General features: G+C 39.6%; 1 protein-coding gene across 3 annotated transcripts in view; it reads left to right on the forward strand.

Annotated features, from left to right (window-relative positions):
- The window catches only part of Myo10A (Myosin 10A), a 418,782-nt gene that overhangs the window by 375,619 nt on the left and 15,524 nt on the right, over window positions 1-27,639 (forward strand). For all 3 annotated transcript variants that reach the window (XM_068378794.1, XM_068378796.1, XM_068378795.1), the window contains 6 exons: window positions 478-918; window positions 8,825-8,995; window positions 9,277-9,490; window positions 9,711-9,892; window positions 20,526-20,687; window positions 20,978-21,133. In XM_068378794.1, coding sequence (XP_068234895.1) covers window positions 478-918; window positions 8,825-8,995; window positions 9,277-9,490; window positions 9,711-9,892; window positions 20,526-20,687; window positions 20,978-21,133 — 1,326 coding nt within the window. The remainder of the gene's footprint in view (window positions 1-477; window positions 919-8,824; window positions 8,996-9,276; window positions 9,491-9,710; window positions 9,893-20,525; window positions 20,688-20,977; window positions 21,134-27,639) is intronic.

The raw sequence follows: 27,639 nt of genomic DNA on the forward strand, positions 1-27,639 counted from the left end.
AATTACTGTAGGTTTTAAATTCTTGGAATTTTGGTTAAGCAGTACATTACTGTAATTGATGATTGATTCATTGTTTTTGTATGCCACTGAACTTTACTGTAAACTGTACTAGAATGCAAGGTTATTATCTAAGGGCTTATCCTAACTGGAATGTTTGTTGCTTAATGTCGTCTTCATCATGTATAGTTAGAAACTTTAATTGTAGTTATTTTTGTGATGTAAAAAGGAATCAATTTTAGAAATACTGAAAGTACAGGGCTCATGAAGTAATTACTAATTGGAAAGAATTCCTTCTCTTTTGGTGTTTGATACAGAACATTATTTGAAAGGGAAAATTAATTTCCTTGACCTACCATTGGGAATGGCATGTTTATCTTGATTTTTTTCTAATATATGTCTTATAGTACAGTATACCCTTAACTTATCATTTCAGTATGTGTGGTTTTGGAAATTATATTGGTTTTTCTCCTTTTCCAGCAAAACAAAGCAGAACAACATATTGAAACTGCAATGGTAGAGACTGAGTCATCCATTCACACCATTAATACAGTTAACACCACACAGCAACAAGTTGCTCATGTTGCTTTGTCTCATTCTCATCATGATGATTCTGGTCATTCATCCGGAGGTGAAGGCGTTACAAGTATTGGAGGAATGAATGGAGGTATTAATGGTATGGTCCCTGGAGTCAATGGAATGGCCAATGGAGTTAATGGCATGGTCAATGGGGTGGTGAATGGTCATGGCACAATTGTACATGATGGAAAGCACTCTCTCCTACAGTTTGCCCTGCAACATTTCCGATTGTCTAAAGAACAAGGAATTATCCAGTCTGATGGGACACTGCAAACAAGCACAAAGTCTAAAAAGAAGAAAAGTAGCAAAGATCAGCAAGCTGAATGGACATGGAAAGAGCAGGTAAGCCCACGGTGTGCAATAGCACCTTTGAGCAAATAGATTTCTATATGAAAAGACTTACTATACTATGATTGTGAGAACAGTATCTGGAGTACTATTTTCACCATTGGGAAATAATTATATAGGATAACAGTGTCACTCTTTGATTATGTCAGTATTGAAATATATTTCCATGTATATTATTCAATGTAATTTTAGAAACCATGGATTCTCATAGTTTCTTAATACAACTGTTTATAAAAGATTTCTCAACAGGCTACATTTGTTCCTAATTGTATTTTATTGAATGGACCTAAAACATAAGAATAATTATTTTGCAGGCAAAAAGTTTGTTGGTATACTGAGTAGTTGATGATTCTTTGTTTAAGAACTTTTTTTTTTATATTATCTTAGTGCTCCTATTCAGATTTGCCTCCTGTAGCCTACGTATTCTAATATCTGTCAGATTTAATTCTATAAATGTGCACTGTAATATTCATGGTTACTTACATGTTGGTTTAATACTTGAGGTCATCGGTGTACTCTTAAAACTACGTTCCTTTATTTTTAGTGCTATTCTTCCAAAGTATTTCAGGAAAGCCTTTAAGAGTTGAACATAAAGCTAATATCATCTAGGTTATTTTAGCTACAGATAATTATTGATGTGCTGGTGCATATATGATCTGTTATTTTTAGGCAGTGAACTGGACAAATGCAGGTGACATGATCAGTAAAATGAACTATCATAAGATTTGTGTTCTTGCAAAGAAATATAAACAGACAAATCTATAGATTGAAATATTTTGTTGTCAGTATCCATGAATGTTCTTTTATTGGATGGTTATTAATTTCTGTATTGCACTTAGAAGTGCTTGCTTTTGCCAGGCTGAAAAGAATTAAGTTTATTTTCTTTTTTTTCTTAGTCCAAGGTCCACTGGTTGGGGTATGCAGTAACTATTTAACCTCAGGACACCTACATCCCTGAAGGAAGTTATAGTATAGGTTTTCCTCTTAGAATACTGACTACATTATTTGGGTATCCAGGAAAAACAGAAATAGGATTCTCATTCCAATTTTGGGTGTAGAGAGAGATAAACAATTGGTAAACTATATTTTGAAGATTATTCATTTCATTAAATTTTCATTGACTGAATATGGGAAGATCTTGTCTGATTGGTGTTAATGAAGTTGTCTGGAAAGAGGTTCAATTATTTGACCAACTTCATCACAGGAACAGCAAAAACAGGAAAATGATGTACGAGTTGCCTTTTGATGTAATGAAAGTTGACTGGGAAAAATCAAGTTGAATACTGGATCATTGGTTGGAGAGTGTTAGTCAGTAAAATCTTAACTATTTTGCATAGTTTACAGTAGAAACAATCCATAGTACGGAGAATGAAATTAGTTTGGTCCGTTCTTGATATTTGGTTGGGGGATGTTCTAAAATTGGATTCACATTGTATAACAATTGGGTATCTGAACGGACTTAATAGTTTACTGCTTTCTTATAACAATTTTGGGCATCTATTATAGGAAAAAGAGACTAATACAATATTGTCTCAATTAAAGGGATTAACTATACTATAGTATTATCAAAGGAATTTTCTAATTAATCAATTCTATGCCAGCTTCTGTTGTACTCTTACTTTGGTTGATAATGATTATTTGTTCCTACACTAATACAAACATTTGTCCTTTAATAGGAGTATGCTTTCAGCAAAACTGGTTAAAGCTGTTAAAACTTTTAACGGGGTGGCAGTACTTACTGGTGGCTGGCAGCCCCCGACAGACCACTGTGCTCTCACTTTATTTTTCAGCTGCTGGATAGTACAGATATACTATAGTGCTGACGGAAGAACTCTGAAAACCAATCGATAGGAGTTGCATACTTGTGGCTCCTACTGTTGGTATCCATGTGGGAGAAACAGGTCTTATCTAAGAGTATCCCTTAACTCAACGCAGAAGACTTGTACACGGCCTCACCTGTTTATGGGCGTGTGCATATGAGAGCTCCCATGTGTGGACGTTTGATCAAGCCTTACCTGTTCTCACCTGCTTTCTGTATGTGTGCCCATGAGCGCTCTTTTGTACGTGTGACTACGAACACTTTCTTGTGCGTGTACCCATGAGTGCTTTCCTGAGCGCACACAATATTCTTTTGAGAGCTCACCTTTGCCTTTAAATAAGACCAGAGACTTTAAAGTTCTATGTTTGCCAGCGTGCCTTAGACGTACTTGAAGATTTCACTAGATCCCATCGCTCGGGACCCCCAAGAGTACATTCCAAGAATGTACCCATAGCTGGATCCCCCACTGGTATGTCAAAACGTATTGCGTGCCTGATCCCTACACACTAGATCCCCTCACACTGGTTTCCAAAGACAAGAACCCTACAGGCACAATATTCTTTACAAGATCCTACCACACTGAGACCGAACAACAGGAAAGACGTCTAGAAAGACCTGATTGATAGGAGTTGCATACGTGTGACTTCTATCATTTCCCTTCCCGTATGAGAGACCTTGTGGTACTGAATATACATATCATATGTCGTGCAGGTACTCAGATTTGCCTCCTGTTTATTTTTCTAACAAGAACAAGTACATGCACTTCCATTGAGAATAAAAGGCCCCACCCTTCTTTCCCCTTTCTGGATGATCTCGCTCTCACTTTTGGGAGAAAGAAGTGATATGTCAAGAGAGTTATTCCTTTGGGAAAAAACCTGAGTACCTGCCACTTTGGTTCCAATACGTTTTTACCTCATGCCCGAGGTGGTAGGGTACGTACCGAAAACTTTCCCATCAACGAGTTCAAGTATTAGAAAGTGTTACAGGTGCTCACATACCTACTCCCTTTGATCTATTATAATGAGAAGGGCCCTCGCATTGCTAGTAGGATAGGGGATCTGCCCTTTTTTCTCTTTCCTGGATGATCTCTCTCACTTTGGGAGGGAGGGAAGCAGCTTTTCCACCTGTGCTTGGTCTCGCATTAAATGTAGTGCCCTCAACTGAGTGCTGCTCTTCACGAGAAGATGTCATCCAAGATGTGCGATCAATGTAGCTACATGTCTCCTATGATCTGTAACCCCGCTGCATACGTAAGGAAGAAGAGGCATATACAAAGATCGTACCCAGCTCTGAAAGGTATGTGATAAGGTGTTCGAGACTTGCTCAGATCTATCTCTCCCTGCATATGCATGGGAGGAATCGTACGCACTGGGAATATAGCTACAGCACTTGGGAGGATGGCCCTAGTGCTTTAGATACCTTATATGTTTTCACCTCAGATTACGTATCGGAAATACCTCCTTCAACGAGAATATGGTTTGTTACGAGGTTCAGGGATTCACCTCGCTTATTCAACACTACGGAATTGGACAGTTCGTGTATGTTTTTCTGTGACTTTCAGGTCTCGGAACTTCTGACATCTGCTTCATTCAAGCTCTCCCAGTAAACGATACTAGTAGAAGAAGAATCTATGATCATCATCATCGCTTGTATGTGGTATGAAATCTTCCTTTCATGGATGGAGATGTTTCCTCATGATCTTTCCCCTGGTATTTTGTCTTCACAAAATTCCCAATTGTTTTTTCTAACAGTAAGACATGTCTCTTCTCACTTGTTCTCCATGACCATGGGCTATGATTGGGAACAATACGTTAGGTAGCTATGATTGGGAACCATACGTTAGGTAGCTATGATTGGGAACCATACGTTAGGTAGCTATGATTGGGAACCATACGTTAGGTAGCTATGATTGGGAACCATACGTTAGGTAGCTATGATTGGGAACCATACAATTGTCAGCTGTGATCAGGAACCATGCCATTAACAACCATGATTGGGAATCAGATGATTGGGGACCACATAATCAGGAACCTAGCAATCAGAAACCACCTACTTGAAAAGTACGTAATCCACATAACTGGAACTTGTGGTTGTACTTTGGGAGATTGTTACTTTCAACTCGCCAGGTCACAGATTTCTGTATCTACTTGTGGTGTTCCAGATATTGTGTGGGTGGTGTGTCCATTCTGGAACGGAACACCAGCAATAGCTGAGGGATTACTGTAAGTCATTCTGATGGGACCTTTAAAGGTGAGGTTTTTCCAATTTCATATCAATCTACATTGGAACAGAAAAAACAATCAAGACACAAATACCATTCTTGTGATGGGAAACCTGCTTCAGCTACTGAGTCTGTGGGAAGGTCACAATTAGTTGTCTCAAGGAATTTCTTTGGAAATGAAGATCCCTACCTTTCTCTGTTTGCAGATGCTTCACATGAAGAATGGGGAATGACTAGAGCATTTGCATCTACTGTGTCAGAAAAATGGATATCCCAAGAGTCATGTCTCCATATCAGTTACCAAGAGCTTTTAGCAGTATTCATTATTCTTCAGCCACTGGTAGTATGAAAGACTGTGGTTATATTTTCAGTCTATACTACAGTGTTGGTATAAATACAATACTAATGGGAAGGAGGTGGGGGGGCATCATCACAATCCCTGTACTGGATAGCAGAGTTGTTGTTAACTTCGACAAATTTGATTTATAAGTCTACATCCACAGTTTATTCTGGCAGGAAATCAAATATCCCCATTAGATCAATTGAGCAGGAAAAGGCAGATTCTTCCAAGTGAGTGGTCTCATTATCCATCAGTATGTCTAGAAATTTGGAAATGGTGGACTCAACTAAACATACTGTAGATTTGTTTGTGACATCACTGAATGAAAAAATATAGGTATTTTGTTCACCTGTGCTTGATCCCCCTAGCATGGAGGGTAGATGCCCTGTTACAAGACTGGTCAAATCTGGACCTTTATGCATTTCCACCAATTGCTATGATTTAGCAGGTGATAAACAAGTTGAGGATTTCTATAAACAGCAGGATGACTCGATTAGCTCCATTCTAACCACAATGGGAATGGTTAGCAGATCAGTTGCTCTTGTTGGAGATGCCCAGAAGGGTGCTGTGCAAAACCAATCTGCTCAAACAACCAATTTCAAAGGTAATTCACCCAAGCCATGTGTGCTACATCAGGCCTTATGGAGGCTGTCCACTGTATCCTCAAGAACAAAGGGTTTTCACTGCCCTCTAGAATGTTTATCATAATCTCTAAAAGACAGTCTACCTATACTTTGTATTTTGTAGGAAAGGATATAAAATCTCTATTTTGTTTGCTACAAATCTAGGAAGATATCAGTTACTAGAACTAGCACAGATAACATTGTAAAATTTTTACCCTTTCTTTTTTAATAAAAGAAACTTTCAATCACAGCTGTTAAGGGATATAAATCAGTGCTTAATTCGGTGTTTAAGCATCTTGGATTAGATCTATCTACTTTAGGAATAACAGATGTATTTAGGGCTTTTATTATTGGAAGACCTCTTACTGTCAGGTCTGTTTTTTTTTTTAATTTAGATGTGGTTTTACAGTATTTAAAAGGTTTATTATTTAAGGCTAAAGGTTTGCCACAATTTTTTCACAACTCATCTTTAGAAATGAATGAGAGCATTACATCAGAAGATATGTTTCTATGTCCGGCTCAGTATTATTTAGACAAAACTAGGAATAGTAGAGTTAGTGTGCCTAATTTATTTTGCAGTATTAGGGTCCCTACTCGTCCTCTGACCAAAAATGGCATGTCATTTTTGGTTAGAGGCTAGGTCATAGAAGCTCACAAAGAGTTGGATTCAAATCTTATGAAATCCTTGAAGGTTGAAGTTCATGGTATTAGAAGTGGAGTTACATCTCTAAATTATTGGAGGAATCTTTCCTTTAAAACAGTTTTAGCAGCAGCTCAGTGGTGTACCTAATCGGTATTCACTAAGTGTTACCTTAAAGAATCTTCGTTTGTTATCAAGATTACTGGGCTCTAGGTTCTATAGAGCCGCTTAGCTTACGTAATTTAGAAATTGCGTTGTACTGAATTGTGAGAAGAAAGACCCCTAAATGGGAAAGTTATGGGTAAATTGAAAACTAGAAATTTTTTTTTTTTAACAAAACTTATAGAGATTATGAAATATTACTAATCAAACAATTCTTCTTCACCCAAGGGGTACTGCACTATAATTGTTCATTGGCCACTTTCCTCTTTAGCTGTGGTAAGCAGCTTTTCTAGGAGGACACTCCAAAATCAAACCATTGTGTTCTAGTCTTGGGTAGTGCCATAGCCTCTGTACCATGGTCATCTACTGTCTAGGATTAGAGTTCTCTTGCTTGAGGGTACACTCGGGCACACCATTCTGTCATACAGTATTTCTCGTCCTCTTGTTTTGTTAAAGTTTTTATAGTTTATATAGAAGATATTTAGTTTAATGTTACTGTTCTTAGAATATTTTCTTTTTCTTTTTTTCTTTCCATACTGGGCTATTTTCCTTGGAGCCCTGGGCTTATAGAATCCTGCTTTTCCAACTAGGGTTGTAGCTTAGTAATTAATAATGATAATAGTAATAGTTCATAAGTTTCATTTTTGTCAGATGCATATTTAAAGTACTTGGTTATGGTTTTATGTCAAGAGAATTTAGAGTAAAGTTTCAATCAGGAATCCAGTATTTTAAAAAAAAATTTTAAACAAGCTGAAGTAATGTATTACAAGCTTATTTTACGAGAGTTCTGTTACCAATTATGTAGACTAGCGAGTATAAAATCAGGCATATTTGGTACTTAGTTAGAACTACAGCATTCCTCATATCTCTCCTGCACTGGCATCTCACCACCATTAGAATGTGGGAGTCAAGAGAGGTTCATAGAATTTAATGGAATTCTATTAAATTTCATTTCTATACTCACCTCCGTACTGACTAAGGGCGTCAAGAGAATAAAGAAAAAAAAGAAAAAAAAGATACTGGCACACTACAGATTCACTTCATGCTATTTACCACTAGATATCACATTACTGTACATGTGCATTACTAGAGGCATAAGCTGGTTGGGAAGAAAGAAAAAGTGATAAATTTTTTAATTTTATTTCTAAATATCAATAAATCACGGCACCCCAAAGAGAAAAAATATGAACATGAGGTGAACGTAAATAATCCAAGTAATAATATTAATGGAATAGAAATGCCCGAAGGCGACCAGGCATGCCAACCTAATGCTCACTTATATCGTAATAACAGGGCATCAAAATAATAAATTAATACGGTGTGTGAACCGTGGATACCCAGAAAGTTCATAACGAGAAACAATCAGTATAGAAGACTCATTTAAAAGCGTTAAGAACGAAATGAGAGAGAGAGGAGGGAGCCGAGCGCCATGAAAGACCCACGCGGGGTCGTGAAAAATAAAGCTGTTATAATATTAGCAAAAAAGGGCAAGGCCCCCTCCAAAATCTCAAAACTCATAGATCTGGTACTTAACTTAGATGGAGTGACAGTAGAGTCCGACATCTTGAGGTAAATCCAGGAAAAACCAGCAAAATTCACACACCAAGGCAAAATAAGTGTTTGAAAGAACGTGCTATAAAAAGGAGTGACGTCACTGGCGTGGGATTGCTAGTAGTAGTAGGATGTTGAAAGGCACCTTGCTGTTCGGGGATATTGACAGGAGATATCTAAATGGTGCGAGGCCTCTGGTTGTGATTTATTCAGCGCCCCAGTATTATACCGACACCTTATTAAGGTGAGCGAGCTGGGTTCAACCTAGCATTCCTATACAAATTTTTCTCTGGTAAATTCATAGCAGTTTTTACCTTTGAAATGATGTAAAAGGAGCATTTCACTGGGCAGCACGGGTCGGAGCCCAGAAATAAATTTTATCATTTATATTGCGATTTTTAACAGCATTGAAGTCAGATATAGAAATTTCAAATTGCTTAAAATTTGTTTCCCAAATACAGCATTGATTTGTAATTCTATGTCTCTATTACGTAATTTTTAGAATGGAGCACTGTACCCTAATGTATCTTTCAATGTTTTGTAGGTTGAAATGGTAAAATTCAGCCAGTCTCCACTGCAAGCATCACTTTTACCACTTGAGCCTGAATTGAGTCAGCTAGCTGTTGAAAGTTTTGTAGCTGTTATGCGTTACATGGGTGACTATCCTATGGCTCCACAACACACAGAAGTACACTGCGTATATACAATATTCATGGTTAGTGATTGTTATGTATTTCCTGTATTCATTATTGCTTGTAAAAGACAACTTCATTTTGTAGAAAATTAATATTATTTTCTTAATGTAAGTAACATTTATTAACCACAGGATCATTTTGATGTCAGTTTTCTTTCCAAATAGTTCGCGTTAGTTATTGATTAATTCTTATAAGTTGATAAAGTACGGTAATGTCTGTAGATAAATACAACTATTATTTCTGTTAATATTTTCTTTACTATTCTCATGTTTTCATTCATATTTGTAATGTCTTTCTACAGAATTGTCATAAGCATCTGGCTCTTCGCGATGAAGTTTACTGTCAAATAATGAAGCAAACAACAAATAACAAGTCTTCCATACCAGACTCATGTCAGCGAGGATGGCGTCTATTTTGCATTGTTGCCGCTTACTTTGTTTGCTCAGACAGCCTTAAACCTTACCTTTTCAAATATCTGGAAACTGCTGCATATGACAAGAGAAGAGCTTACCATGGTAAATTAATATATCTTATTGTGTTGTATAACTGTACCATATTTTGTTTTAACTTATAAACTGATGTCTTTGTCACTCTTTTGCTTGGTATTTATACTGTAGCCTACGCACAAAATATCTTTATTATATCTACCTCTCAAATCACTCAAGTTACGTCTTCAAAACCTCTTGAAATGTTAAATGCAAAAATGATCTGTATTGAAAATGTCTTACTCATTAGGTACAGCTATGGTGTGCCTGCAAAATCTTCGTAAGACTTTCAAATATGGTGGAAGGAAAAATGTTCCTAGCATTGAAGAAATCACAGCTATAACTGCTGGAAGGAACTCAAAACGTCAGATTTACCGTCTTCCTGGTGGAACAGAAAGAGTTATCAACACAAAGAGCACTTCTGTTGTCCAGGTAATGTATAATACTTGGACTTTTTTTTCTGTCTCATTAAGACTTTAAGTACAGGGAACAATTTTTTTTAACCATGTAATATCACACTGAATCCACTGAATAGAAATGTTAGATATGTAGGATGATTATTATTCCAATGAGCCTTACTTAAAATCCATTTACTATAGTCCTCTGAATACTAGCTTTTCGATAAACATTTAAAACACATTATTCCCGACAGTCGGATAGCCACATTCTTTCCTGGTGGTATCGGACATTGGTGCCGTCATACTCTATCATTAGGCATTGCCAGACCGTGGGTTCCCAAGCCAAGAGTTATAAGTTCTTTTTCATTAATCGATTTAGCATTTGGTTAACTTTTTCACCCTTTATTCACCAAGCCCTTTTTAGGTAACAAAATCATAACAAAAAGTATTTTTGTAACCACTCAAGTAATGTACTGGAAGTGTATTTTATTAATAGACTCGTATATAAAAGTGGGTATTAATCCCTACATGTGCCCCACAAGAGAAAACTTGTGATCAACTAGTTGCCTAACTTGTAAGTGAACAACGTGCATAGTGAAGCAAACATGAACCTGTCAAATAGTTTAAGCAAATCTAATTCATTAATTCAAAATGAAAATATTTTCACCTAAGGGAATTCTATGATTTGTCATGCCAACCACATAATAAAAGGAGAGTTAAAGGGGCTTACATCATCAAGAAGGGTGGTATGATATCAAGACCTCCATCTCTGCAAATAAGGAATAAATGATTGCTTAGAGGCACTTACTTTAGTGAGAGAAGGGATATAAAGATCCAGGCTACCATCTCAGTCCGATGCCTCTTAAATTCTAGGTGTCAAAACGATAGCTTGAAATGTGGAAATGCAAGGGTTTTACATTAAAAGGCTCTAATGTAATTAAAGAATTTGAGGCTCTACGAGAAGATCTTGAATTTGGGAGGTGCCATGTACCATTAGAACCCATACAGGAACTGATTGGATAGTGGGACGACAGTCTATTTTTTGAGAATTTTTCGTTTGAGGTAGGGGTTCCAGGAGGTCATTGGTGATAAGGAAAGTTCATTGTTGTTTTTATGAGGAACAAAGCAAAAAACGGCTACAATCTGAGTAAGAGGGCACCAGATCTGAGTCATTGTTTTGCATAGCAGAAGGGCTGTTGTAATGGATGGAGCTGCAAGGTAGCTGCTATTCATTCCTGGGTAATTGAAGTTTTCTGTGATCAGTTAAGCAGGAAGTGGCATCTGCTTCTATGCAAGTGGTCTCCCTATCTGTCAGTGTGTCGAGAGATTGGGAGCTGGTGGGAAGGTCAAACGTAGACTAATTTACGGCCTTCCTCAACAGGAAGATAGACGTCTGTTGGCTCTCCAGGTCCTGATTCCTTGGCCTGGAAGATGGATACCATGTTATAAGACTGGTTAAACCTGGATTTTTACCTGTTACCCACATTCTCGATGTTTTGGGTAGTGATAAACAAGTTTAAGGGGTCTTTGAACAATGGGATGGCACTGTGGCTCCCTAATGGTTGTAGGAGTGGTTTACAGATCTAGTGTCTCTTGTTGATTTTCTTGAAAAGGTTGATTTGCATGAAAAGGTTGCCTTGCAAGACCAATATTCTCAAACAACTTTTTTGTGTCTTCATAAATGTAGAGGTATGATGCAGTCTGCTCTTCTGTAGATAAGATAAAAAAACCCACATTCATATAAAAAATAATCAACAAGCTTTTTGTATTTAACAGAGTTTTTATTTACAAAAAATAGAATTTTTATTAGAAAAATTTCTAATTTCTCTACTCAGCTGATGTTCATGTTTTTTCTTTTCCACAAGCTCTGCCTAATCGACCTTAACCCGTAAAATTTTTTAATTCTCCCATTTTATGAATAGAACTTACCTGGCAGTTATATATATATATAGGCTAGCTGAGTCTCCGACTGCGGCAGAATTTAATCGAAAATCGCGGCAACCGCCTTGTGGTGGTTGTGTGGTTAGATGGTTAACAACCCTTACAGGGTGGTACTTGGAATCATTCCCATTTTCTGTTCCTCAGATTATCTCTGCGGGCCGGATCGACAACATCGTTGGTCCGCCTTTCAGAGTTTTTCGGATCGCTTTCCCTTCATCGCCTTTTTGGACTTCGTTTTTGGTGAAGTACACTGTGTTGGGATTTGGCAATCGTGTTGTTTTTGTTTTTTTGTCTTTTTTCCTTTATTATCATGAGTGAGAAAATTCATTATCGTGTTTGTGCGAATGATATTTGCAAGGTGAGGTTGCCGAAACTTTCGGTTGACCCTCACACTATCTGTATGGGTTGCAGGGGGTTTGAATGTGCTTTAGATAATAAGTGCAAGGAATGCGAGGTTTTAAGTTATGATGATTGGTTAGCTATGCAGCGCTATGTGCGCAAACTTGAGATTGATAGAGTTAGAAGAGCTAAATCAAAGTCAAAGTCTGCTAGTGAGCCTAGCTTAGATTTATCTATTGACCCTTTGCTTGTAACCCCTTTGGAAGGTATTCCTTCCCCAAATGTAGTGACTCCTGCCCCTTCTACAGGACCTGTGCCTACGGATGACCCTGGGTATGCTAAATTAGCTGCTGAATTGGAGGCCATTAAAGCACAGTTGGAGGCCTTTAAAAGTAAGGGTGTAGGTGAAATTAGTGCTTGTGAAAGTGCAGTGGAGGTGGCGACTGATCGAATCTGTCATACCCCTAGGCCTAGACCTCTACCAAGCTCCCAGGACCAAGGGAGAAGGTACGGCAAAAGCCGAAAGGGGGTGAGAGGTGCTTATCCTCGGTCAGTCGTCGCCTCAGACAGTCCTGTTGCGATCTCCCAGGCTGCTCTTGACCGCCGTAGGAAAGGCGTGTCGGATACGTTTGTGTCTTCGCCTGATCGTTCTCCCAGACGTAATTGGCGTTACGAATCAAGACCAATGAAGAGAGGGTGGAACCGGGACGTGCAGTCTCGCTCTCCCTCTGCCGGTTCGAGTAGCAGAGACCCTGATCCTTCGGAAGACGATTTCGATGTTCCTGTTAAAAGGGCGAAACAGAGAGTCCTTAGCCCAGTTAATCCTGCTAGACTCCCTGCTTCTTCTGCCAGCGCTCCCAGTCAAGCCTTACGACAACTGCCGTCTTCGGCACCGCGAGAGCCAGTGGAGGTTGCTAAAGTTTTCATGGTTGTTATGCAGGAACAACTTTCATCGTTAGTTAAAGCTTTCAGCCACCCTTCTCAGTCCGTCAGACGTAAGGACGTCTCTTTGCCTGTTAAGAGATCTTCTTCTAAGAGAGATTTTAGTATCTCTCCCAAGAAACCTCTGCGCACTTCGTCGGCCGTACGACAACGTACACCCTCTTCATCGGCACGCTGCCAGGAATTTCCTTCCCCCTTCTCCCAGCGGCAGGACGATACTGCCTCTTGTTCTCGGCGCCGTGACGATTCCGTTTCCCTTTCGAAACGCCTGGACGTTACTGCCTCGTTTCTTAGGAAACAGGATGAATGCAGTCTGCATTTTCAAGGCGACGGCAGCCTGCATCTTCAGGACGCTTCCGTTTCTCGTCATCGTGACGATACTGCCTCTCGTCATCGTGACGATACCGCTTCTCGTCATTGTGACGATACCGCTTCTCGCCGACTGGAGGTTAGCGGCGCTCGGCGCCAGGATTCAAACAGCTCTCGCTGCCAGACTGCTGGCAGCCCAACTCTTCAGGATGTTATCCTTGAGCAGGACCTCAAAGATATTTCGGAAGAGGAAGAAAAACCTGTCGACTCTTCTAGCGATTACAAGGTTCTTTCTCGCTCTCTTTTGGAACTTTATGGGGAGGAATTTCAACCTTCGGCCCCTCGTTCTCCTCAGTCTCAATTTATCAGGAAGAAAGCTACTAAGTCTTCGGCCTTCATCAAAATGAAACTTTCAATTTCGGCCAGGAAAGCTCTCGCTAAAGTGGATGATTGGATGAAGGAACGGAGACAAGCTGTCAAGACCACCTTTTCTTTTCCACCATCTCGGCTCGCTTCCAAGGCCGGCATGTGGTATAAGACAGGGGAACCTTTGGGGTTAGGAGTGCCTTCCTCCTCCCAAGGTGACTTCTCGGCTCTTGTGGACTCGGCAAGAAGGCATGCTTTAAACTCTGCCAAGGTGATGTGGTCCATGTCGGAGCTTGATCACCTCGTCAAGGGAATTTTCAGGGTTTTCGATGTTTTCAGCTTCCTGGACTGGTCTCTCGGGACTCTGGCCAGGAAGTCTGAACTCCTGGAGGACACGAAGGACCTGACGAGTATCATGTCCTACATGGACAAAGCTCTAAGGGATGGAGCTAATGAATTGGCTTCCCTTTTCTCAGCAGGGGTCTTAAAGAAGAGGGCCCTTTTGTGCTCCTTCACCTCTAGATCTGTGACTGCTGCCCAGAAGTCGGAGCTACTTTACGCCCCTTTTTCACGTCATCTTTTTCCTAAAGATCTGGTCAGAGATGTCTCCCTTTCTCTGGCTCAGAAGGCTACTCAGGACCTTTTGTCTCGGTCGGCTAGAAAGACCTTACCTGTTGCTCCTGCTCCTCTGAAGAAGGAGGAGAAGAAGTTTCAACAGCCCTTTCGGGGCAGGATCTCCTCGAGAGCGGATTTTAAGGGGAGAAGACAAGAGTCAGGGCCAAGGACCAGCAGGGGTGCGTTTAGGCCCCGGTCCAGAAAATGAGATGGAAGTCCTCCAGACACCAGTAGGGGCAAGACTGTCTCGTTTTTGGCAGTCTTGGAAAAGGAGAGGGTCGGACACCTGGTCCCTCTCAGTCGTCAAGGAAGGCTACAAGATCCCCTTTTTAAAGAAACCACCTCTCTCAGACTCTCCCCTGGCCTTAGTGGCTCAGTACACCGACGCGGGGAAACGAGAGGCTCTTCTGGAGCTAGTCGACCAGATGTTGGTCAAGGGAGCAATAGAGCCAGTTCAAGACCTCGCCTCCCCAGGCTTTTACAATCTCCTGTTTCTGGTTCCCAAGAACTCGGGTGGATGGAGACCAGTCCTAGATGTCAGCTCTCTGAACGCCTTCGTGGAGAAAACAAAGTTCTCCATGGAGACGACTCAGTCAGTGCTGGCTGCAGTTCGTCCAGGAGACTGGATGGTTTCTCTCGACCTGCAGGACGCTTATTTTCACGTCCCCATTCATCCGTCTTCGAGGAGATATCTGAGGTTTGTGTTCCAGGGCAAGTGCTTCCAGTTCAGGGCACTTTGCTTCGGTCTCAGCACAGCTCCCCAAGTTTTCACCAGACTAATGGCGAATGTGGCAGGCTGGTTACACCAGGAGGGGATAAGGGTCTCCTTCTATCTAGACGACTGGCTGATCCGGTCACAGTCGAAAGAGAAATGTCTGGAGGACCTAATGAAAACTTACACGATCACTCAGGACCTGGGACTCATCGTCAACTGGGGGAAGTCTCAGACCGAGCCGAATCAGACTATTCTCTATTTGGGGATAGTTCTGAATTCAGTTCTTTTTCAGGCTTCTCCCTCCCAGGAGAGGCAGACCAGGTGTCTGGACAAAGTCAAAGATTTTTTGAGGAAGCAGGAATGCTCAGCGAAGGAGTGGATGAGGCTGCTGGGAACTCTATCCTCCCTGGAGCAGTTTGTCCCTTTGGGGAGACTGCACCTAAGGCCTCTGCAACACTTCCTCGCAAAGGTTTGGAACAGAAAGATCCAGGAGGACACTTTTTCTTTTCCCATTCCGACAGAGATCAAGGATCTTTTAATGTGGTGGCTGGACCCAGCTCTGTTGGGAAAAGGGATCTCCTTGTTCAAGAAGAACCCCGACCTATTGTTATTCTCAGACGCGTCCGAGTCAGGATGGGGAGCAACACTAGGGAACAAAGAGGTCTCAGGTATTTGGGAAGGGAGTCAGGTCAGTTGGCATATCAACAGGAAGGAATTGATGGCCATTTTGTTAGGGCTCAAGGCCTTCAAAACCTCGGTGTCGGGAAAGACTGGAGATCAATTCCGACAACACCACAGCTCTCGCGTACATAAGGAAGCAAGGGGGAACTCACTCCCTCTCCCTGTTCGCAACTGCGAGAGAGCTTCTCCTCTGGGCGAACGAGAACGAGACCCAGCTGTTGACAAGGTTTGTTCAAGGGCAGAGAAACATCAGGGCAGACATGCTCAGCAGGAGGGGACAGGTCCTTCCTACAGAGTGGACTCTCAACCCGCATGTCTGTCGGAGCCTCTGGAAGTTGTGGGGCAGACCAGTAATAGACCTTTTCGCCTCCGGTCTAAACAAGAGGATCCCCAACTACTGCTCCCTAGTCCCGGACGAGGAAGCTGTTGCAGTGGACGCCTTCTTGATTGATTGGACGGGGCTGGACATGTATGCCTTTCCCCCGTTCAAGATCATCAATCTGGTTGTCAGGAAGTTCGCTCTCCTCGATTCGGGACGAATGATCCTAATGGCTCCATTCTGGCCTGCGAGGGAATGGTTCACCGAAGTGGTAGGGTTACTGATGGACTTTCCAAGAAGACTCCCGGCAAGTCCAGATCTTCTCAGACAACCCCACTTCGAGAGATTTCACCAAAACCCCCTCGCTCTCAATCTGACTGCCTTCAGACTGTCGAGAAGCTCGTTAGATCTCGAGGCTTTTCGGCACAAGCGGCGAAAGCTATTGCCAGGGCAAGGAGGATCTCTTCACAAAGAGTCTACCAGTCAAAGTGGGAGACCTTTAGAGCTTGGTGCAGGAGGCACAAGGTTTCCTCGTCTTCTACCTCTCTAAGCCAGATTGCAGACTTTCTTTTGTACCTCAGGCAGGATGCTAAGCTGGCTGTATCTACCATTAAAGGATACAGGAGCATGCTCTCAACCGTCTTTAGGCATAGAGGCTTAGAGTTATCTCAGAATAAGGACTTGCAGGACCTCATTAGGTCTTTTGAGACAACGAAGCAGGTGCACTTAAGACCCCCTTCTTGGAACCTGGATGTGGTGCTTAAGTTTTTGTGCTCCAGGAAGTTTGAGCCTATCTCGCAAGCTTCTCTGTGAGATGTGACTAAGAAAACCCTCTTCCTTTTGTCTCTAGCGACTGCCAGGAGGATCAGCGAGGTCCAGGCAATCGAGAAGCGTGTTGGCTTCACCCTAAATGGAGCGGTTTGTTCCTTGAGGTTCGACTTTCTCGCCAAGAATGAGAACCCTTCGAAACCCTGGCCTAGGACTTTTGAAGTCCCTAACCTCACGAATCTAGTAGGTCAGGAACAGGAAAGCCTCCTCTGACCGGTTAGGGCACTCAAGGCTTATTTGGCCCACACTAAGAGCGTGAGGGGTGCTTCCAACTCCTTATGGTGTTCAGTGAATGATCCTCAAAAACCCCTGTCAAAGAACGCTTTGTCCTTTTTCCTGAGGGAAACTATTAGGGAAGCCCACCTCTTTTGTGAGGAAGAAAACTTCGCCCTGTTAAAAGTACGGGCTCACGAAGTAAGGGCCATTGCTGCTTCGCTGGCATACCGGAAAAATATGTCAGTTAAGCAGATCATGGACGCCACGTTCTGGAGGAGCAACTCTGTCTTCGCTTCTCATTACCTCAGAGAGGTAAGAGTGGACTATGACAAGTGTTATACCTTGGGCCCATACGTAGCTGCGGCTTCTGTATTAGGCAAAGGAGTTACTACCCCCACTTAACCTTAGTTTATGTACTTGTATATGGGCTTGTGTTTTTTATGGTTGTCTGAGGTCCTATTCCTGTGGTACGGTTCCCTCAGTCCAGATAGATAGTTTATATCTATTTCTGCAAGGTTAGATGGTTAGCTTTAGTAAGGTTGCAGGTTTTTTATATGGGAAGGTAGTTTTCTGAAGTCTAGTCAAGTTGTTGGTCCTACCCCTTTGACAGACTCGATTGAGTTGTTTGCAGCGTAGCAGGTCTACTCCTGGCTGAACACTCCTAAGGGAAAGCGACTCTAGAGGCAGTTACCTTTGAAGTCAGTTACCTTAGCAGGTAAGGAATCAAGGTGTTTGTTCTCCTACAACTCTTTTGTTGTTTCCCCAACTATGTTTTTCTGTCTGTTTCCCTCCTCCAAATGTGTGAATCAGCTATATATATATAACTGCCAGGTAAGTTCTATTCATAAAAATGGAGTTTTTATGATAAAACAAAGTTTTATGAATACTTACCTGGCAGTTATATATATATTTTAAAGCCCACCCACCTCCCCTCAGGAGACAGGTCGGGCAAAGATAATCTGAGGAACAGAAAATGGGAATGATTCCAAGTACCACCCTGTAAGGGTTGTTAACCATCTAACCACACAACCACCACAAGGCGGTTGCCGTGATTTTCGATCAAATTCTGCCGCAGTCGGAGACTCGGCTATATATATATAACTGCCAGGTAAGTATTCATAAAACTTTGTTTTATCATAAAAACTCCATTTTTCTCCCCTTCATTAAACACATGCACTTAGTAAAGGGATGATCATCTAGCAGTAAGTGGTAAATGACGTGCCTTCTCTTTGTCAATATAATCTTTATCCTCTTGACAACATAAGGCAGTAGGAGGAGGGTGGGCAAGTATATGAATATCAGGTAAGTATAGAAATAAGAGATATTATTATCAATCATTTTACTTTTATGAACCTCCAGCAAATTTCATAAGGAAACCATGATGCTTTAAGATACGTAAAGCAAGAACTACTTGGTATGCCAATGACCTGCTGCTAAAACTTTTCAAAGAAAGGTTTCTAGAAATCTTAAGGGGAGTAGATGGCTTACCCCAATCATGTACCTTCACTTTCAAGTCTATTATTAGATTTATTTTTAATTCTTTGTGAGCTAATGTGACCAAACTTCAAATTAGGAATGATATTGCATTTTTAGTCATAGGGTGATTAAGGACCTTAATCCCACAAAACACAACAGGGATGCTACTTTTATGAAATGAAATTTTGTCCAAGTAATACTGGATGGTTCTTAGTGGACAAACAAATCTATTTCTGCTGAAATGCTTTATCCATTTTCAGAAAAGGTGCATGAAAAAATTGAATTAAACTCTTAGCCGTAAAATAATTCTCTGGCTGCGAAGTAAGACAAAAGAGACAAAATCATTTTGTGTTCCCTGAAGGTTATTTTGAGAGATATAGTTTGTAGCCCACATATGTTTGTAGGTGAAGCTAATGCCAACAGGATAAGAATTGCAACTGTCAGATTTTTAAGAAAAATATTTCAATTGTTAAAAATTTGGAAACTTCATTAAAAAAATAGATATTAAACATTGATTACATAAAATATAACTATAAAAATTAATATAATACCTTTAAAATACTGTGAAACCACAACCATTTTTTATGCACAGAATTATGTGTGGGTCTCAATCCCTTGATGGTGGAAATTGGATGTTTCTTATAATAAAGAATTAAAAAATATACAAGGTGTAAGGGAATCATATTATATGCCACACTATCCTTGTATGTAATATGATATAATTTAAGAGTGCTTACTTTAGTGAATGGAGGGAAATTAGGTTGGAAACTGCCCACATAACATAGTCTTGTGCCTCGCAATCTAGTGACTGGGATTGTGCCATGCAAGAGTTTAGCAACAGAAGGGTCTAAATTAAGTAAAGAATTTGAAGTTCTCTGAGAGGATTTTGAATTTGTAATGCGTAGCAAAATTTTAGAACCCTTACTGAAAGAAACATTTAGAAAACTACTCAAAATTTTGGAAGTTATGTTGGATTGGCAATAGGGTAGGTAGGACCAGAGATACTGTATCAAGAGAGGATTCACCGGACTCTTAACAAAGAAAGCTAGCGATGTTAAGAGCTTACGAAGCTCAATTACTATCGAATTGTCTAAAGATGGAAGCTTGTCATTATCATCTTCATCCCCACTACAATCAACTATCCTATCCTTTCCTGGCTTTTTTCCTGAACTAACAGAAAGTCTCCTTTAGCACTTGTATTGGCAATTTGATCGGTAGCCATTAAAATTTAAATAACATTAGAGATGCCTTGAAGGAAACTCCTTTTCACAATTTAATTTAAATCACAGTATTGCCTCAATGATGCACCAAGGAAATGTGGATAAAGAACTTCCAGAAACAATTTCCCTGCACACTCCATGTAATAATTGCTTAGAAAATCTGGGGAAGGCACCTTAATGGACAATAATAAGCAAACAATTTGAAGTAGGTCTTACCAGTAGCTAGCTACTTAGAAACTAAGGAGACAATGAGAATGGTATATTAGTTACCTGGTATATTAGTTACCACATACTGCTAGATGTTCAATTTTTTTCTAAGTTTATGTACTTACTGGAGGAAAGAAAATTAGAGAAGTTTAAAATTCTAAGATTTTACAGGTATAGGTTGAACAAAATGGGCTTCTGGAGAAGAAGCAATATTCGAAGTTCATATCCTCAGTAAAGACCTGAGAAAATTTATCACATTTAACAGGATTAAACCCCCTCTTCAATTGAAAACTAAATTTGTTTTTACAGTTTGTTGAATACAGTACCTTGATTTGGTTTCATCATATAGAAAATGCTTATTGTCCAATATGAGGTTCAAGATCCTTTACTCTTGAGCATCAAACAATTGTGTGCAAGTCAATAATCTTATATCCTTTCATATAGTGTGCTGAATTAATTTTTTAGTATTTAGATGTCTGTATTACTTTTTCAGGATATCATAGAGGAAATGTGCCAGCTTATTAGTGTGAGATCACCACATGAGCAAGAAGAATACAGTCTGTATTGTATTGTTGAAGGTGATACATTTACAATGCCATTAGCACGGGAGGAATACATATTGGATGTTACGACAGAATTACATAGGAATGACCAGGTATAAAGTACAGTACTCATAACATAATGTTTTGTACATGGTTTTATTGTATTGAAGTTGGTAAGGTTTTCCTGTTTCAGTTTTATAGATAGCACATTGAAATTTATTGTTTCAAATTGGACAGAGCCATTGTTTAATGGGAAGTATTGTGCTTAATTGATACAGATATTTAGCTACCCATGAAGTAAAATTTCTCTTCAAAATTTTCATTAAATTTAATTCCCATTATTGTAAAATTTAACTTCAGAATTTTTATTAAATTGTATTACCATTTTGCGTCTTCTCCACAGGTGTTTTATTTGATATTTTGTCGAAGTGTGTGGTATTACCCTTTGCGCTCAGACAATGCCCTTTATTATGAAGTGGTTTTCAATCAGATTGCTCCAGATTATCTTGAAGGTTTGCTTTTGGTTACTCCAGGAGAACAGCTGCAACAAGAAATTATTGTAAGTATTTTGTGAGATATGTTCAAAATTAAATATAACTGATGTGGTTTGCTATTGTGGTCATTTGCAAAATCAAGGTAGCAGTCCTTAAGTTAAGCAATGGTTATATTTTTGAGTCCCTCGTATAACTCTAAATCTTTGTATAGGCTTCTGATTATTATGCAATACTGTACAGTACTGGAAGTTTCAATTTTGTAATTCATGTGCATATTGGTACTTGAAAAGCTATTGCAGTGAAACTCCAAGTACAGTACTGAATGCACTGTGATCTCTTTTATATCTGAATTAATTTTTATGAGGACTGCTCAGATGTTGGGGAAACCTAGAGGAGTAACAAGCCAACTATGTCAAAGTTAGCTTATTTGAATGACTTTACATAAACAATTTTGTTATTATTTTGTGACCTCACTTATAAGAAGTGTACAAATAGTATACAGTACTTTATCCGATACATCAAAATAAAAGAGGATACATTAAAATACTGAATATAATTTTGTGAATCTTTTATCTTAAAATAGTATCAAAAGCTTAGAATTAGCAATTCCTTTTACATTTCCTCAGGTCTTAAGTTCAATCATTATAGATAGTAAAAATTTACTATACATTCCTTCCTTTTTATCCCAAGGTTTTTCATCTCCAACCAAATAGATACCATTATGAAAAATACAGGTGGACATTTACTTGTAAACTGCAAAAAAAAAAAATGAAAGAAAAAAATATCACTTTAAAGACAGAGATTACTATCCATCTACCCTATGTCAACAGAAACTCCTCACGTATACCCCTTACCTATTTTGAGAAACTAATTTAAAAAAACGATAAAGTACATACATACATATACCAAGGCATTTCCCCGTAGCCGACATCAAACAAATGAAACAAAAAAGGGGACCTCTCCTCTACGTTCCTCCCAGCCTGACAAGGGACTCAACCGAGTTCGTCTGGCACTGTTAGGGTGCCCACCCTCCCTCGTTATCCAACACAGATGAAGCTTCATAACGCTAAATATCCTACTGCTGCTACATCCGCAGTCAACCAAGGCACTGGAGGAAGCAGCAGGGCCTACCGAAACTGCATCACAATCGCTCGCCATTCATTCCTATTTCTAGCATGCTCTCTTGCCCCTCTCACATCTATTCTCCTATTACCCAGAGCTTCCTTCACTCCATCCATCCACCCAAACCTTGGCCTTCCTCTTGTACTTCTCCCATCAACTCTTGCATTCATCACCTTCTTTAGCAGACAGCCATTTTCCATTCTCTTAACATGGCCAAACCACTTCAACACATTCATATCCACTCTAGCTGCTAACTCATTTCTTACACCTGTTCTCACCCTCACTACTTCGTTCCTAACCCTATCTACTCGAGATACACCAGCCATACTCCTTAGACACTTCATCTCAAACACATTCAAATATTATATTGAGTTGCTCATTTACAATGTTATCATATATCTTTAAAAGAGCTGTATTAAAAAAAATTTAATAATCAAATTTCTCATTTCTATATTCACCTGATGTTCATATTGCTTCCTCTCCAGGAGCTTGATTTAATCCACATTTAACTAAAATTTTAAGAAATTTTAAAATTTTCTGATTTTCTTACCCTTCAATGAATATATGCCCGTAGTAAAGGAAGCAACCTTCAAGTGGCAACTGATGCGTAGTGTATAGAAGTATAGAAATAAGAAATTTTATTATTAGAAATCTGTTTATTTTTATAAACCTCACCTGATGTTCATATTACTGACACCCAGACTCTACTGGAGGTGGGATGCCAGTAAAAGAAAGAGATAGGGTAAATTTAATTAAGGGATTTTGACGAAGGAAAAATCTATTTCTGGGCGAGAGACCTGTGCCGCCCAGTGAAATGCTCCTATAGCACCATTTCTGAGGAATATAACTGCTAAATATTACCAGAGAAAAAAATGTATAGGAATGCTAGGTTGATCTAGCTCGCTCACCTATTGGTGTCGGTATAAACTGGGGCGAAATATACCAGAGGTCTCGTACCATTTAGACATCTCCTCTTCGAAATCCCTCAATAGTGAGGTGCGATTTAACCTCCCCTGCCGCGCAGACCAATACTACTAACTCTACCCACGCTTGCCCATCACTCCTTTTTAGCACCAGTTCCAAATCGGTCGATTGTGTTTTTCTCGGTGTACTTTTGGATTACTTACCTTTCCTACGCATCGATGGCGGAATCTCAAGTTACTCCATCGAAGTTAAGTACTTTATCCATGAGTTTTAAGCGTGAATGGGCAGCGTAGCCTTTGTTTTATTTATTGAGAAGTGTTTTATTGTGAACGGTGTCCCCGTTCTAACCGTTCATGGTTTCACGGCCCTGCCCTTTCTCGCTAGTTCGTTCGTTATTTCTTTCATCATTGCTATTCGTTCGAACTTTTAGGAGATTTTTTCCTTTACACCGATTATATGCTTTCATCTTAGCGTATCATTATTATTTTACTATGGTATCAGTGTTAGCGTATCATTAAGGCGTTCTGTTATGTTGGCATGCCTGCCTTCGTGCATGTACAGTAAATGGATAGCGTTCCCATAGAGAATTATTTCGCTGGTTTTCTAGGAGCATTTCACTTGATGTTATAAGTCTATCGGTTTTATTTACGCTCCACATAGTTTTACGTTTTGGTTCGAGTGGGATTCTCGCGTAGCTTTATTGTGTTACTGTTCGATATCGACCCGCTTCAGTAGCAAGGTTGGTACCCCTGTTTTCCATCTCCCAAGATGGCGTCATGCTCCCTCCCTTGCCACTCGCTCGAGTCCCTCTCTCGCCATATTAACTTTGCATGCCTAGCCTTCTTTACGTGATTACGCTTTTATTCATTAATTACTTTTTAAGTATTTGTGCAATTCATATTGTTTTTATTGTTACACTCCGTTATGATTATATTTTTGGGTTTTCATGTTATGTTGAGGGGATCTCCAGTTGGTAGCCCTGCCTACCACCACCTGTCCTTGTGATCCCCCTGTATACCCCCCCTCCCCCCCACCACCCCTCCCAGAGTACGCCTCTCATCTTACTCGATGGTTGTTGGTTATGACATACGGGCCAAGTATGCTTGTTCCTCAGTCTTCCCTCAACGTTCCGACATATTGAGGACCGAGAGTATCTCACGGGGTGCTACATAGTCTCATTCATCCCGGGCGGTTCTCGTCTCACCCCTCCCGTCGTCTCGATTGGCCATCAGTCGGGGGAGGGGGAGGGCTGGGACCTCCGGGGACTATATCACATGTGATTAGTCGGTATATAAAAAGGAGTGATGGGCAAGCGTGGGTAGAGTTAGTAGTACTGGTCTGCGCGGCAGGGGAGGTTGAACTGCACCTCACTATTGAGGGATTTCAAAGAGGAGATGTCTAAATGGTACGAGACCTCTGGTATATTTCGCCCCAGTTTATACCAACACCAATAGGTGAGCGAGCTAGTTCAACCTAGCATTCCTATACATTTTTTTCTCTGGTAATATTTAGCAGTTATATTCCTCAGAAATGGTGCTATAGGAGCATTTCACTGGCCGGCACAGGTTGAGCCCAGAAAAAAGCAATACAGTATACCATTGTTAAAATTTACAAACCTAGTCTAGATTTCTTTTAACCAACCATCGCAAAATACAGTTTGAAATACTGTATGGGACTCCCGATTGTTATTTAAAATACCAGACTGTAGCTTGTCTCTTAATTATAGTTCTTGATATAAATAATACTTTTATTGATACCAAATTAAATGTTAAATTAAAATCCCATATACTCGTAGATAAGAGCGGTATAAATAAACTGCAGTCAAATTCAATTAGAATGGCGTCATAGCCACTATGGGCCTAGAGCCAGTCTTCATATGCTAATATTTAACAAAAACTGACTTGTTTCTCTATTGAGCTGCTACTAAAACTCTTTGCAAACAAAGGTTTAAAGAAATTTTAAGGGAAGTACATGCACTATTCATATCATTTACCTTCACTTTTAAGCCTTTTATTAGATTTGGATCTAATTCTATGTGAGCTACTGCAACCAAACTTCAACTAGGAATGATATTGTATTATTGAACAGAGGGCAATTAGATATACAGTACAAAACTCTCAAAACAAATTATGGACACAACCTCTAGTACCTGAAGTTTTGTCTACATAATATTGAACAGCTCTTACTGGACAAAAAAAAATTATTTTTATTTTGCTTAAATGCTTTTATCCATTTTCAGAAAAAAAAGATGTGAAAAAAACTGAGTCAAATTCTTAACATTAGAATTATTCTTTGGCTCTTCCCAACAAGAAAAGGGTTTTAGCCGGGAGATCTTTAAGAGAAAATTTTGAACTGTTAAAAATTCAAACCTTTCAGATACTGTAAAACTGCATCTCAATTCCAGAAAATTGACCTTGTTACTGGAGGCCTTTAAATACCAATATAATACAATCACTATGGTACTTGAAGCAGACAAATCTTATCCCAGATGTTTGAGCACAAAATTATGCTTGAATCTAAATAATTTAATAAGTGAAATTGAATTATTCTTATCATAAGAAAGGAACCATAACATTTTTTAAATATCCAAGCTAGATTTGATCATTGATAGACTTAGCTCACACCAATCAAAAGAATATTCCATTATCTTTGATATGGGATATTGTTAGACTGGCTTTTAGAACCATTAATAGATAGTCTAGAAAGTTTTGGTAGCCCTGTGTTTCTGAGGATACAGTGCATAGTCGCTATGCGTTCAGATGTAGCATAGATGGGTTTGGATGTATCACCTTTGAGATTGGTTGTTTGAGCAGATTGGCTAAGTATAGCAACCTTCTTGAACACTCCAGTAACTGGGGCCAAAGATCTGTGAACCATTTCCTTTGTTGTTAGCAAGGAGCTGGGCTCATAAGCTTTAAGCAGAGGTTTGGGGATACTTATGTTATTAAGAGGAGAGATGAAAGGATCATGGCTACCATCTCAATTTTGAGCCTCAAAATTCATGTCTGAAAGATTGACTAGAAATGTGGGCGACTGTTTTTATCACTGTTGAAGGGTAAAGTAAATACAGAATTTAATGCTCTGAGAGAAGATCTCAGTTATGGTAGATACTGTATATCACTAGATTTGACTGAACAGTGCATTTAAAGCACTAGTTACCACTTGAGGAGTTAGCTTTTATTCCAGCTGTGACCAGATTGTGGAATGATGCTCCTAATATGGTAGTTGATTCAGTGGAACTTCAAAACTTCAGACTTTTTGCAAATTATTTCCTTTTGCACAGGTTGACTTAGGTCTCCTTTTATAGTTTATATATGACTTATCTATTTTAATATTTTTACTGATATTAAAATATTTTTTATCTTTTATTTATTAGTTATATATAGTTCGTTTTCTATTCCGTTATTTCATTTCATCAGTGGCCTGCTTTCCTTGCCGGAGCCCATGAGCGTGTAGCATTCTACTTTTCCAAGCATGGTTGTAGTTAGGCTGGAAATGATAATAGGGTTTGAAACATTGTAGGTTAGACCTGATGTATTACTCAACCAAGAATTAATTGAATTTCTGAGCTACCACAAAAGGAATTATTGGCATTAGATTCCTAATATAACAAACACTTACTACATAGGCTGTAGCAAAAACAAAGCCTGGAGTTGAAGTAGTGCCAATATTCCCTCTGTAATCAACAAGCCTAGCCAACTCTGCTAAAATGTAGCTATTTAAAACACTAGAATTGACTGCAAAGGAAAGTATTTCAAAAATACTTTCAAGCTTATTACTCCAAACAGCAATTAGTAGATTAGCTTGTAAACCCTGAATATAAAGGTTTTCTTTTATTAATCATAGAGAGTTATGGGGTCCTTTGTCTGGCCAGACAGTACTAAATCCTTCTCTATGGTTACAGTTCATTTCCCCTTTGCCTACACACACACACACACAGCAAATAGTCTGGCCCATTCTTTACATATTCTCCTCTGTTCTCATACTCCTGACAACACAAATTACCAAACAATTCTTCTTCACCCAAGGGATTACTGCACTGTAATTGTTCAGCAACCACTTTCCTCTTGGTAAGGTAGAAGAGACTCTTTAGCTATGGTAAGCAACTCTTCTAGAAGGACGCTCCAAAATCAAACCATTGTTTTCTAGTCTTGGGTAGTGACATAACCTCTGTACCATGGTCTTCCACTGTCTTAGATTAGAGTTCTCTTGCTTGAGGGTTCACTCGGGCACACTATTCCATCTAATTTCTCTTCCTCTTGTTTTGTTAAAGTTTTAATGGTTTTATATAAGAAATATTTATTTTAATGTTATTACTCTTCTTAAAATATTTTATTTTTCCTTGTTTCCTTTCCCTACTGGGCTATTTTCCCTGTCGTAGCCCCTGGGCTTATAGCATCCTTCTTTTCCTACTAGGGTTGTAGCTTAGCATACATACATACATATACCAAAGGCACTTCCCCCAATTTTGGGGGGTAGCTGACATCAACAAAGAAACAAAACAAAAAGGGGACCTCTACTCTCT

This window comes from Palaemon carinicauda, chromosome 8 (assembly GCF_036898095.1).
Source record: "Palaemon carinicauda isolate YSFRI2023 chromosome 8, ASM3689809v2, whole genome shotgun sequence".
NCBI lineage: Eukaryota > Metazoa > Arthropoda > Malacostraca > Decapoda > Palaemonidae > Palaemon > Palaemon carinicauda.